General features: G+C 34.9%; 2 protein-coding genes across 2 annotated transcripts in view; one reads left to right on the forward strand and one right to left on the reverse strand.

Moving 5' to 3' along the window:
- Positions 1–11093, forward strand: part of LOC114384960 (helicase and polymerase-containing protein TEBICHI) — a 28522-nt gene extending 17429 nt beyond the window's left edge. Inside the window, exons 16-26 of the mRNA XM_028344817.1 lie at positions 89–206; positions 495–1660; positions 1780–1977; positions 3368–3627; positions 5097–5286; positions 6178–6282; positions 8960–9312; positions 9760–9868; positions 9966–10106; positions 10190–10286; positions 10431–11093. Coding sequence (XP_028200618.1) covers positions 89–206; positions 495–1660; positions 1780–1977; positions 3368–3627; positions 5097–5286; positions 6178–6282; positions 8960–9312; positions 9760–9868; positions 9966–10106; positions 10190–10286; positions 10431–10531 — 2838 coding nt within the window. The 3' untranslated portion in view covers positions 10532–11093. The remainder of the gene's footprint in view (positions 1–88; positions 207–494; positions 1661–1779; positions 1978–3367; positions 3628–5096; positions 5287–6177; positions 6283–8959; positions 9313–9759; positions 9869–9965; positions 10107–10189; positions 10287–10430) is intronic.
- A 156-nt stretch (positions 11094–11249) lies between these two features.
- Positions 11250–14208, reverse strand: LOC114383764 (BURP domain protein RD22-like). The gene is made up of 4 exons (XM_028343494.1): positions 14079–14208; positions 13524–13632; positions 12348–12727; positions 11250–12004 (listed from the first exon to the last, which is right to left on the reverse strand). Exons 1-4 carry the CDS (start codon positions 14115–14117, stop codon positions 11483–11485), a joined length of 1050 nt encoding a protein of 349 aa, XP_028199295.1. The 5' UTR covers positions 14118–14208; the 3' UTR covers positions 11250–11482.

The following is a 14208-nucleotide window of genomic DNA, read 5'->3' on the forward strand; positions in this document are numbered from 1 at the left end:
ATAGCTTGACATACTCATTGATATAATTTCTATTGTTATTGGCTTGTACTAGTAATTTTATGCTCTGTTTCTTTCATTCAATTTTCAGGGTTCTCGAGCCAGATCACTCTATAAAGCTGGTTTACGTACACCCCATGCAATTGCTGAGGCATCCATTCCTGAGATAGTAAAAGCACTTTTTGAATCTTCATCATGGGCCACAGAAGGTGATCTGTGGATTAAGTTATCTGAATTCTTTTGTGTTGGTTTAAGTTTGATATTTTGATCTAGGTCCCTGGAAACTATATATGGTAAATATGAAACTAAAATAACTGGATTAACATTTTTTCAAAGTGAAACCCCATTGGCAATGTAGTCTACTTTTAATCTTTTCAAGTTTATCTCTTTATGTAGATTTTGTTTCTTAAATTCATTACATCAATCTTTTAACTTGGAGTCTGTGAAGCTGCTTTTGACTTTTCATATATTGAGAGTTGATTTTATTTCTTTTGAAGGTTCTGCACAAAGGGGATTTCAATTTGGTATAGCAAAAAAGATAAAGAATGGTGCCCGCAAGATTGTTTTTGATAAAGCTGAGGAGGCAAGTAACGCTGCTTTCTCAGCCTTTAAATCACTTGGGTTCAATGTCCCACAGTTTGATCCTCAAATATTATCTACTGCTGCTCGTGATTCTATCAGGCTAGGAACTGGAAGTACCTCTGGAAGTGACACAACTGATACTAGTCATAGTTTTGTTAATGCAGATTGCATTGATAATACTAATAAATTTACTTTAGATAAAGAAAAAGAAGACTTAATAAAATTATCTGTTAACGGTACTGTGGCTTCTGTAGAAGGAAAATCAAGAAGCAGGATGATATGTAGCTTGTCCAGTGTTCCAGTTGCAGGACCTAAAATGGATGAACTCAATAGGACTTCTGACCATACCAAAAATGCAGACATGACCATTCTCTCTGTTCAATTGCAGAAACCAAATGATAAATCTGGTGTACATGATGGGTGCGATGCTCATTGTACAGAGGAAGCGCATAAGAATGGAAATTTGGCTAGTGGTAATGCTGGTAGTTCCAGCCAGAAAGGTCCCATTAATGCAGTTAGTAGTCCTGGTGGGCTTGATTCATTTTTGGATCTATGGGACTCTATGCCAGAGTTCTATTTTGATATCCATTATATCAAACGATTGGAATTGCACTCTACTGCTCCCTTTGAAATACATGGCATAGCTGTTTGTTGGGAAAACTCTTCTGTGTACTACATTAATCTTCCCAGAGATATTCTGTTGTCTGACAGTATAAAAGATGGCTGTTTATCCTTGAGTGCATGCAGTCATAAGAAGAAAGTTTCATCTTCTAATTCTAAGCAAGATCTAGAGATTGCTAGATCTAGATGGAACAGAATTAGTAAAATAATAGGGAAAATAAATGTCAGAAAGTTCACCTGGAATTTGAAGATTCAGATGCAGGTGCTGAAAAGGCCAGCATTTTCAGTTCAGAGATTTGGTTGCTTGGACACACTTGGAAAAAGTATGGACCTTGAAGTTGTAGACAATTCTTATGTGTTATTGCCCCCTATACATGTTAAAGATGCAATTGATATGTGCATTGTGGCTTGGATTCTTTGGCCCGATGAAGAGAGTAGCTCTAGTCCAAACCTGGATAAGGTAATGTAAATACTTGTACTGCATACATAAATGTACAAACATGTTCACTTGTTTGGCATCAATTTGTGATGATTTCGTAGTGTATCTTACTAGTGTTAACAATTATGTTGATAATATAGGAGGTAAAGAAGAGGTTATCCTCTGAGGATGCTGCAGTCGCCAATCAGAGTGGCAGGTGGAGGAATCAGATGCGAAGGGCTGCTCATAATGGTTGCTGCCGTCGGGTTGCTCAAATACGAGCATTAAGTTCTGTTCTTTGGAAATTACTTGTTTCTGAGAAACTTGTTGAAGTGCTTATGGATATAGAAATCCCATTGGTAAGAATTTATGAAGCTTTGGTATACTCAAAGACTGGTATTATGTCTGATGTCTATTTTATACTCAATTTTCTTTGTAAGCATGTCAGTATGCGTTACAATAAAATATAAATTATAATATCGAATATTTATCAAAATAAAACAAAAATCTAATGTTGAACAATTTTTGGATTAACTTAGAATGCTCTCATCAATATGTGACAGATACATCTTAATCATTCACTTAACACAGCTTGGTCCGTTCTTAAGGATTTTGTTTTTTTCTAACACCTGCAACATGCACAAAAAATTAAAAAGATTATATTAGATATAAAACCATATATGAGCCTTCACCTTACATGTTAAATTTTATCTTTTGTGAGGTTCTTGACATGGTATTACGTATTAGTCTCTATGACCAAGTGGCCTAGAGTTTGATCCTTGGTACCTCTATACTACCAAATAGAAGTTGGGTTTCAGCTCAATGTAGCTGCTAGCTGGGGTTGTGCATTATCTATAATTCCAACCCGCTTTGGCATGAAGGAGCATATTCAATGTAAAATTGTGCATAAGTCACCTAACAGCTTAAGTTTTTGGGGAAGTTAGTTCCTGCACAAGTTATTTGTTTATATTGCATATTGATATATTTATGTAGACTAAATGTTTATTTATTGATGTAGTTTACCTTTAGTGAAGAATGTAAATAATGTATTATGTTTTAAACTTTATATATTTGGTGACATGTCTTAAAAGGGTTAGGTTAACATTGTCAATCTTGACACCAAACACTTATTGTAGAAAGTGATTTTGATGATCTTTACAGTTAAAGTATACATACTAATATTGATATTGCATGGAAACTTCAATAAAAATGAAATTATACAAAAACAAATGTAACTAAAATGGTTGATGTGGGCTTTTATTTGTAAAGTGTGCTGTTACTGTTGTATGTTAATTTTAAGACATTTGATAGAGCACAAAACAATTTTGGATTATTGTGGGCATGATACATACATATGAAAAAGTTATTTGATCTCTCTCTCTCTCTCTCTCTCTCTCTATATATATATATATATATTATGCTGTACTTTTAATTTAATACTTGTGCTGAAAATATGAAGCAAGAAGGATGAGAAAGTGATCAGTTTAGGAAAAGGAATCAAGGAAAAAGGAGTAAGATTATTATTAGCTATACCAAGTTACCTTCTTGTTTACTTTAAGATTTTATGTATACAATTAATTTAAATGATTATATTAGAACCGAGAATACATTGGGCTAATCAACCTGTATAGCTAGTTCAAGGGAGAGGACAGCCAAAGTAAGGGATACTTTGCCTTTATACCTATGCTGATGTGGGATCTTTACAGGTTACATGCTTGGATTATCTGATACTACTAACATTTCTGTTAGGTGAATGTTGTTGCTGACATGGAGCTTTGGGGAATTGGTGTTGATTTGGAGAGATGCATCCAGGCTCGTAAATTGTTGATTAAAAGGCTAAAGCATCTTGAGAAGGAAGCTTATAAACTGGCTGGAACGACATTTTCATTAAATATGCCAGCAGATATTGCAAGAGTGCTGTATGAACACTTGAAGCTGCCCATACCTGATGTGCGGAATAAGGGAAAGCAACATCCGAGTACTAGCAAGCACTGCTTGGATGCACTGAGGTATTAAACAACTTTCCCTTTCCCATTTGTATCCCATACCATAATCCGTATTAAAAGAAAATTTTTTAATGATTTTTTATGCTTTCTTGTTCTGTTAGTAGTCACTTTAGACTATAAATACAATAGTAATAACATTGACCACTCCTAGGTTTGCAAATCAAAGTCCACACCTCTAGTTTCATATTGCACATAGATCTCCATTTTCTTTGATTTTTAATCTCTACAAAACGATGTGTGGATTGAGGGGGTTTTTAATCCCAATAGATTGGTTGTATAAGAGAGTTGGAAACCTGATTGTGAGGAACAGAGGAAGGCATGCAGTTGATAAGATAACATGCCATGAGAAGCACATCACTTCAGAAGAGAAGAGGAACATTATGGTGAAGAAGGGTACGGGTAGTCCAAGTGCTAATTCTTTCTTTTGATTTTGCTGTGGTGTGTAAGCAGTTCACAAGTTGTTTGATGAATAATGCTGTGAAGTCATAGACAATTGAAACTGAGAAGACTTATATTCATGTGCATTATTAGTGTCCAAAATTTTAATAGAGGAACCAAATTGATTTTGAATTTCAGTGTAGAAACCTTGAAATATATTATAAATGCCATAACAATTTTTCATTAAGAATAACCAAGTACAGCAGAAAAAATCATCAATGAAGGTGACAAAATAATAGTAACCTAAAGTCGAACAGACAGGACTGGACCCCAAATATTAGAGTGAACCAAAGCAAAAGGTGACAAAGCACTTTATTGACTCAATTACTATATATCTGAATACCATATAGAAGGAATATATCTGAATAAAGCAAATCCCAAGTTATAGTAACTGTATCCCTAATTTTCGGCAACTGCCACACATATATTTATCATGTGTTAAATATGCTATCTAACAGATATAAAACATTTGACTGTGCTTTCATATCATTAAGAAAATTAGTTGATAATGTAATTGTAGCTCTTTTATGTGATTTGTATAATTTTCCTTTAGCTTCTTGATGGTCATAGGGAATATTAAAACAGGGCAACAAAAGAAGCATGTTAGAAAGGATTGGTTCTATGCAACTTGTAATATGTTTGTATGGGGGTTACTTACTGTCATCTCTGACAACTAAATTATGTTCATATTTTCTAGTAACATTACAAGAAATCTTCCCTATCATTTCTCTAGTTATTCATATATCTATGAAAAAAATATTCAATTTCCTTTTTAATATTCATTATATCTCCGAATAACTAAAACGTAGACATTCAGGATGAGTGTATATTTACTATGCTGGAGAGTGTAAATTAATTTTAAAAAAATATTCATTATATCTCCGTATAGATATATCCCATATATCTATGATTGCTATTTAAAAGTTCTATAACTTTTCAGCTCTACTAATATGCGTTGTGTGCAACACGTAGGAATTTAGATTTGTATTCTTTATTTGCAAACCGTGTTCTAGGAAATTTGATTATTATTTCAGGCATGAACATCCCATTGTTCCAGTCATTAAAGAACATCGAACAATGGCAAAGCTGTTGAACTCTACGTTAGGATCAATTTGTTCCCTGGCTAGGCTATCTGTAAGCACACAGAAGTATACATTACATGGTCATTGGCTCCAGACGTCCACGGCAACTGGTCGGCTTTCAATGGAGGAACCTAATCTTCAGGTTTGGGTTATTTTATTAACATGTCTTCTTTTTCTTTTTCTTTCAGTTAACTGCTATATTTAACGATAGAAATACAATATAAAGCAATTTTCCTCACCTTATGAAAAGGTATCAAAACCTCTATATAACCAAGTAGTCCAGAGTATGACGCTAGTTGCTTTCATTTTTTTAAAAGTAATTTACACTCGCACTTCTATGTTTTATGCAAATTGCGCCCGATCCCATCCGTTATTTGACATTACTTTTACCCCCTTATTATAACACCGTTAATGAACATGCTGTTAACTGCAGTCGAAAGAAATTATGAAATAAATTATTATATATATATATACATATTAATTTATATATATATATATATATATATATATATATATATTTATATGTATATATATACACACACATACACACATTAACTTTTGTTATAATCACTCAATGATTTATTATTATATAAGTATTGTATTAATAAAAGTAAGGAGTATCTGGCACGATTTGCAGGAAACACAGTGAGTGCAAGTGTAATCGTAGGCCCTTTTTCCAGTAAAGTGTCAATGGCGTTTGGTGGGAGGGGTACACGGTATTATTCTTGGTAAATAATTTGGGGGGTTTTTATAGGGTCAAATAATAGAGGGGTATTAAACGCAATTCGCTAAAAACTCAGGGAGTACAGGTGCAATTTCCTCTTTTTCTAATAAAGAAAAGTTTAATTTCGACACAAGGAATATGGGTTTGTGGTTTGTCCATTATCTGCGCATAAATTCCAGAGGGCTCTTGAATGAGGGAGCATGTTAGAAATATAATATAAATGATTCATGTGTCTTCACCTAATAGCTTAAACTTTTGAAGTTGGTTTATTACATTTAATGTTATGTACTGTCTTGTTGAGTGCTGCAGTGTGTTGAGCATGCAGTAGAATTCAAAATGAAAGATGAAAATGAAGGTGATGCTGACGAGAGTTATTGTACAATTAATGCTCGTGATTTCTTTGTTCCTACTCAGGTGATAGGCTTTTAACTTTACTTTTTTGTTTCTTCTGTACTTGTGTTCTTTGTGTTGAAAATCCCACATTGACTAGTGATATGACCTAGTTAGTATATATAAGTGAGGTGCAAACCTCACCTTACCTGCTGATTTTGTAGGAATAAGTTATGCCCATAACCCATTTTTTAAGATGGTATCAGAGTCTATCCCATGTTGGACAATCGTGCCACCTGCTATCAGACCACCAACAGATGTCCAGTCCTGCAAACTTCACGTTTGAGATGTCCAGTCCTTGACGTGAGGGGTGTGTGTTGGAGATCCCACATCGACTAGTGATATGGCCAAGTAGTGTATATAAGTGAGGTGTAAACCTCACCTTACAAACCGGTTTTATAGGGCCGAGTTAGACCCATTATCCACTTTCTAAGACTTTGTTTGCTGATATTGTAAAACACCCTTTCCAATGTCACATTGACAAACTTAAATATTCGTGTATATCATGAAAAGAATTTTAATGTTGTAAACATACTGCTAGACACCTACTGATATTCTAGTCACTTTTAAAGCAGAACAAAACAAACTTCTGTTGCTTGATCCCAGGCTCTGGATTTAGAAGACACTTTCCTGATTACTATTGGTCCTTGCATCCTAGAATCTTTTTGATACCCATAGTTGATATTTCTTTGGTTTTGCTTTAGTGCAAGACACCTATCTTGACAGCCAGCCTTTTCCTAAATAGTGAAGATCATATGTAAGACTTTTTGATTTCTTCAGTATCTCTCCATCAATTGTCATAGCAAATACCTTGCTTCCATAGTCCATCTGTCTGGCATAAAGCTAAATTGTATTTTATTAATGTGAGTTTCTTATCTTAATCTCTCCATGCAATTATTTTCCCTAAAATAACCACAAAATTATTTCAATCATGGAACTTTTAGGTAAGATTCACAAGTATATGCCTGATTTTTCTGAAGTTGGTTTTTGTAAAAAGATTCTCGTCAAGTTCAGAAAGCTTATGCCATACTCAAGGGCACATTTATTACCTATATGTTATGTAGTCCTCAATTGAGCATGGAACATAAGCTTTATTTTTGGGAATTTTATAACTAAGGAGGAAGGGTTTCAAGAGAACTCAATGCTCTCACCTCTCTTCATATTTCTGGCTAATGAGAGAAATGAACGACAAAATTTGGGATAGCTCTCATGTCCCATAGTTTAGGCATGGCAATAGGGTGGGTTAGGGACGATTTTTGCTTACTCCACCCCCGACTCCCCATTTTTCCCCCGCCCCCGAAACCCAACGAGGCTGTAGATTTACCCCCCATCCCCGTCCCGATGGGATCGGGTTTTTCCCGCCCCGTCCCGCCCTCAACATGCTTATAAAATCCTATAAAAAATACAATTTTTCATGGAATGAAAAATACAATTTTGAATAGCAACCACAATATATTTTTAGATCATACATGACAACATAAAATCCAATTCAACAGTATTATAAAATCCAATCCAATAGTTTTAGTGTGTTATATATATGCAAAGATATTTTTGTAAATTAATTATTAGGGGGACGGGTTCGGGGGCATGTTTGGGGCAGGTATTAATAATCTCATTCTCGACCCCAAACCCGATTTTGGCTGTCGGGGAAAATCCGACCCCGACCCAGTCAACTTGGGATTTTTTCCCGTCAAAATCGGGGTAGGTCCAGGGCGATCCCTGCGGGTTCGGGCTCCATTGTCATGCCTACCACAGTTGGAGCTATGATGGAAAATAATTTTTTGCCTCTTCCAAAAGAATAAGAGAGAAAAGTAGTAAACATATCAAACAGTTTTTTATTTTTTTTATTTTTTATATATTATTATTATCCTTTGAGAAGTATAAAATGATACTTCATATATGCTAGGTTGTTTCTTAAAAATAAAATAGCCCAGTTTCATATACGTTTTTTTGTCAGTCTCTGATGGGTGAATGCAATAAAACTAATGTCACGTGTGTACTGAAAATGATTTAATATAAGATATCCTTTTTTATATGGTTTTTTAATTTCTGTAGAGTAAATCTCTTCACATGCAATTAACCATCTGTATAATAAGGTGTATAAAATTAAAAAGGAATATATAATGATATAATGTGCCTATTTGAAATTTTAATTCCACTCTAACTCCCAAACAAGAAAAAAAGAATTCCCCTCCCGTGTCATGTACTTTTGAACAAAGGGAACATCCCCTCCCTTACCTCCCAAGATTTTAAACTTTTATGTCTTCTGTTCCATCCTATCTCTCTAAATAGGTGAAGAAAATTTCCCTTAAAGCTTTTTAACCAGAGGAAGGCAACTTTCCCTTCCCGTCATCAATATATCCCATAGACAAGTGTCCTACAGAGAGTATTCACTGTCCGCAAACTGCAAATAACTTCACACTCCTAATTACACAACCTACACATATGTACTTCTAATGCATAACTACCAGAAGTCATTTTCTATACATAAATACCATCTTGCAGTTTATAATACAAAACTACCAGCAGTTATTTTCTGCACGTTACTGTCATCCTAGAGTTTCTAATACAGAACTGCCGTTTTGTAATTCATCACTCCCTCTGCTTTTTCCTTTAATTTTCTATGTAACTTTCTGGTCTTGTGTGTTTTAAATATTTGGTGTACCTGCGGTCTATCCTCATTTATTTCTTTCAATTGCAGGACAACTGGTTACTGTTAACAGCAGATTATTCTCAGATAGAATTGAGATTGATGGCTCACTTCTCTAAAGACTCTTCACTTGTTGAACTTCTCAGTAAGCCTGATGGTGATGTCTTTACAATGATAGCAGCAAGATGGACTGGGTGTCCTGAGGTTTCTGTGTGTTCTAAGGAGAGAGAGCAGACCAAAAGGATGGTGTATGGCATTCTTTATGGTATGGGGGTCAATAGCCTTGCAGAACAACTGGATTGCACTTCTGATGAAGCTGCTGAAAAGATTGCTAACTTCAAAAGCTCTTTTCCTGGTGTTTCTTCCTGGCTTCTTGAAGCCGTTGCGTCTTGTCGCAGTAAAGGGTAAGGAGACCTTGTTCCACTCTTGCGTATCCCAACTCAAATATCCCTTTTGCAGTGATACAATAACTAACATACTCTTGTTGTGGTAAGCATTGGTTATTCTTGTTTGGACAATTGTATTGATTATTTTGTGCCAGTGCTTTTGTCTTTCCTTTTACAAATTGATATTTTTTGGTAGGATTTAAGATATTCTTATTGCAAATTGATATTTTTTGGTAGGATTTAAGATATTCTTATTGCAAATTGATATTTTTCTTGGTATTTAAAATATGTAATCTCTTAATTTGCACACAAGTTGATTCTTGTTTGTGATCTCTACATCAAACCATATTGGAAACTGCTTATCAATGATAAAAGGTGATTTATTATTGCACTGTATTTATACATTCTAGTGAAACTTGTGTTACTTTTGGGAATTGTGGATTCATTTCTATATGCATGATCCAGATATGTTGAGACTCTTAAGGGAAGAAAAAGGTTTTTGTCAAAAATAAAATATGGCAGCAGTACAGAAAAATCAAAAGCTCAGAGGCAAGCTGTAAATTCCATTTGTCAGGTGTAGTACAATTTTCTCTCTCTTCCTGGTTGAGGATGATTATTTCAGAACATGTCAGTATTTTTTGTGTTGTTTCATCTCCCTCTACCCCTCCCAGGGATCTGCGGCAGACATAATTAAGATTGCAATGTTAAGAATTTACTCTGCAATTGTCACTGGATTTGATAGTCCAGATTCCAGTTCTTCACTAGCAACCAAGTTTCACATGCTTAAAGATCGTTGCCGGATTCTGTTACAGGTAAATTTTAGAGGATTTGTATCCTCTTACTCTTGTTTGTTTAATTGTTTCACTACTTATATAGTTATATTGATTGTTAATAGGTACACGATGAATTAATGTTGGAAGTTGATCCTTCTGTGATAAAAGAAGCAGCCCTACTATTGCAGACAAGCATGGAGAATGCGGTCTCACTTCTTGGTTCGTATTCCATTAACTATATTCTTTTGGGACTTTTTTTTTTTTTTTTTGGGGGGGGGGGGGGGAATGGAGGTTGGTAAAATGAATTGAAGTTCTGCTCGTATGGTGAAAAAACATTCACTATTTACATTTATGCTTCTGCAGTTCCTTTGCATGTCAAACTTAAGGTTGGAAGAACATGGGGATCTTTGGAGCCATATACATCCGATAAATTCAACAATGCCACTCTTGTGGCTGAATCCTGAAGCACAGAGGTTATTTTTATGACCCAAGGATAAAGTATTTGATGATGTTGAGGATGCATTCTCCATAATTGATTCGGAGGTTTGGTGTGGTGGGGAATTATCCGAATGCCCAAGGGAAGAATTATGACGAAGAGGCTTACGGTGTATAGTATCTGGAGTCCTCGCTGAGTAATAGACAAAAGGGTAATGTTTTGTGTACACCCATATGCTGAAAAAGAAATAGAAGATAGCGAAGTGATAGATGTCACAAGTAATGTGACACGAGAAGAAAACGATCCAGGCAGTGTGTCAAATGAGTGTTTGTAATATTGACGTGTCCATGTCATTCAAAATAAAATGAGTTTCAGTGCCTAGCCACTGATAGCACTGCTATTTTTCATTAAATCCTTTTTTATGATAGGAATACAAATTTTTTTAGGGATCTGTATATACTCAAGTATCTGGCTGTAGGGTTGAGTTGGAAAGAAAAATGAACATGATCTTCTCTCCCCATTGTATCATTCAAAGCTAATGTAAAGCGAATTCATTTTACATTTGTTTAGTGATTTATTGAATTCCCAAATCTCATTTCACTTCCTTTTTAGATGATAGAATACCAAATAAAAAAAATGCACATTCCATCACATGCTTGCCTATTTCTAATAAAAGTAGGTAAATTTAGTGAAATAAACATTGACGTGCAAATAAGTGACCCACCCCAGAAAACCATGGACACAGATTTTCATGTGAATGAAAAAGCTATATATATATATATATCACATATTAGCACATTTAATACATCACTAGTACATATACATATATTGAGATAACAGTAAACCTGTAAAAGCAAACATGCTGACAACGTAGGATAACATAATGCAAATACTACGCATTCAGTTTTAAAAGCTCATTTCATGCTATTAAAACTGCCAAATTATTCACCAACATCAGAAATGGGACTCGTGTGTGTTTCTACTTGGGAACAAAGACAACATGATCCTGAGGCAGGAAGTGGCAGACAGGAACAGTTCCTGGCTGAACCTTAAGCACTTGAAACGCCAAATGCTTGGGATTCCACTTTGATGTGTCAGTATGGCACACTGCAACTGCTTTGACCCTGCTTCCATCAGCACCCTCCAATGGGACAGAATAGGCTTTTGTGGTTTCTGATTTGTGGCAATAAAACACTGCATAAGGGTAATTCTCCTTGTGACACACAACACTAGCCTTGTCCTCACCCAACCTCTTAACCCCTGGTGCCATTGTATACTGTTGTAACTCATTATCTTTTTTTGTCACTTCTGTGGAAACAGCATCAACATTGTTGCTCCCGAGCTTGGTAGTGGCGAAATCAACCATGGACTCAAGTGAAGTCACGCAACGCTTTTCCTCTCCCTTAATGCTAGGTCCTTCACACTCATTAATAGTGTTCTTCACAGTTTTAGCCTCATCTGACCCGTCCTTGATTGAAAACTTGTTTAATACATCATTCACCTGTTAAAATAATTGTTGTGAATCAGTATCAATCAATTATCTTTTTTTTTAATCATCAATTGACAGTTAAAAATATAACAACTAATATAACTAGATTACGGATATTTGTATGGAATTATGATAAAATTGATTATGTGATGGATTGAGTCAATCATTAGTAGATAGTCCGTAAAGAGCTTCCTACCAATGAGGAATTGACGATTTTTCCCACCAAATCACTTTCATGGAGATGAGTGCGAATTTAGGTTAGTGTTTGATAGCCTTTTATACATTATCCCTATACTAACATGCTATAATCTAGTATCTATGTACATTGTTCTATTACTTTTTTTTCCATCATCACCTTGTTTGACGAAAAGGGTATGGAATCAGAAACTGATCGAGGCAAGAACGTGGCATCACCATTTGAGGTGTAGTAGATAGTGAAGTGAAGGTTCAATTTTGTTCCGTGGTGCAAGTCCTTTTCCAAGAAGAAGAGTGCCACATTGGGGTCATCATGTAATTGGGTCTCGCTGGCTGCATAGTTGTAATCAAATGGAGAATGTGGGCCCACTCCAACGTGAACTGGCTTACCCTTTGGTCCTGTGTGCACATTCACTCCACCGTCTCCACCACCAACATTAACATCAGTGCCATCTCCTGGTCCTTGGTTTCCCTTTTCTACACCAACATTTACTCCACCTTTCCCTACATCCACAGAGGTGTCTTTCTCTTCCTTCCAATCTGCATAGTTTTTCAGGTTTCACTTAAAAAAGAGTAATCATCGAAATTGGTTATATACAATTCACTATTAGAGATATAGTTAGTTGGACACCGTTTTCATTATTAATATATTCTATTGTCTGTTTAATATGAACAATTCTGAAATATAAGAAGAGTTTTTTTTTATTTTTATTTTAAAACCATCCGACCATAGCCCTATTGCTTGTGATTTTATTTTAATATTTGACGCTTATGCTTTACTGTATCGTAATTACGTACAACGGACTATCTCTTTGGAACACACTTTTTTTTTACAGCTCTTTGGAACACACTTACTTCTTCCGAGTAATAAAATTAATGTGGGTCTTTTTAGTTTGAGAATGTGATCCACCGAAAATGAGACCCACATATTTAATAAAATTCACATGGATTTCATCTAATCATAAAAGAAAGTGCAACTTAGTGATAATGTTAGTGTTATTGGTATTTCTCTAAATGGTGTATTAAGAAAGGTGTATGGCTAATATTTCTCTTTATCTTAACACAACAGGACTAGCCTGTAGCCCTCCTACTAGGTGCGTGTTCCTGTCGTATTCACAACATACCCTGTCTAGTGTCTGTACATATATAAAACAGAGATATTGAGGTGCATAAACTAAAAAAAAAAATTTGAATGAACTAAAATAATTGTGAAATGTTCTTAATTATTTAATGATCTTTTGTGCCAAATTATTGATAGAATAGAACTTGAAATTAAGCAATCGAAACTAATATTCCATGCATATGTAAAGCCTACGAGAATTGCCAATAATCTGACCAGGTTGTAGCAAATCAGTGATGGCTTTCGGCATTGGTGTGGTAGGAAGCTTGGACTTCCAGTAAAATGCAGGAGGTAATGCAGCATCAGCATTAGTTGCCACAACAAGCTGCATTTCATAACACAACCTCTTCAGTTTCTCTTATCACAATCATTTTTTTTTGGTTGCAATGACACAATCATTTTCACATGCAAATAGAGACTTAGAAGTTTACAAAAGAAAATAAATAATAGATAAACTACTTATTTGGTCCTATAGATGCTATTATTTTAGTTTTAGTCTACATGCATAAAAGTTTAAGTTTTGATCCCTATTGTTAACACTAGATAAAAACATTTTAATGATATAAAATCGCTACAAAAACTTTGTAGTAGTGATAAGTTGCTACAAAAAATTATGTAGGGATTAAAACTTATAATTTTATTGTGTGTATAGGAACTAAAGTTTAAATTAGACATAACTATAGCGATTAAATAAATAGTTTATTTATAGATAAATTAAGCCGCTACTATTTAAAGAAAAATGAATGCGTGTGAAGAGGAGTAGGGGCTCACCATGAGAAAAGTAATGATGGGAAGAATGTGAAACTCCATATTAGGTATTTGGAGAATTGATCAAGTGAGGTTGAGAAACAAAGTGGCTCGTAGCCTTTATATATATAGTGAATGGTTTCTTAAGTGGCTT

The sequence above is a fragment of the Glycine soja genome, chromosome 14 (genome assembly GCF_004193775.1).
Source record: "Glycine soja cultivar W05 chromosome 14, ASM419377v2, whole genome shotgun sequence".
NCBI classification, from domain to species: domain Eukaryota; kingdom Viridiplantae; phylum Streptophyta; class Magnoliopsida; order Fabales; family Fabaceae; genus Glycine; species Glycine soja.

Excerpts from the sequence above, each read along its gene's own strand:
- LOC114383764 (XM_028343494.1), bottom strand. The coding sequence starts at position 14,117 with ATGGAGTTTCACATTCTTCCCATCATTACTTTTCTCATG. Across the intron at positions 12,728-13,523 it reads CACTGATTTGCTACAACCTG|ATTGGAAGGAAGAGAAAGAC; the intron begins GTCAGATTATTG and ends AAAACTATGCAG. Across the intron at positions 12,005-12,347 it reads TACCCTTTTCGTCAAACAAG|GTGAATGATGTATTAAACAA; the intron begins GTGATGATGGAA and ends TTATTTTAACAG.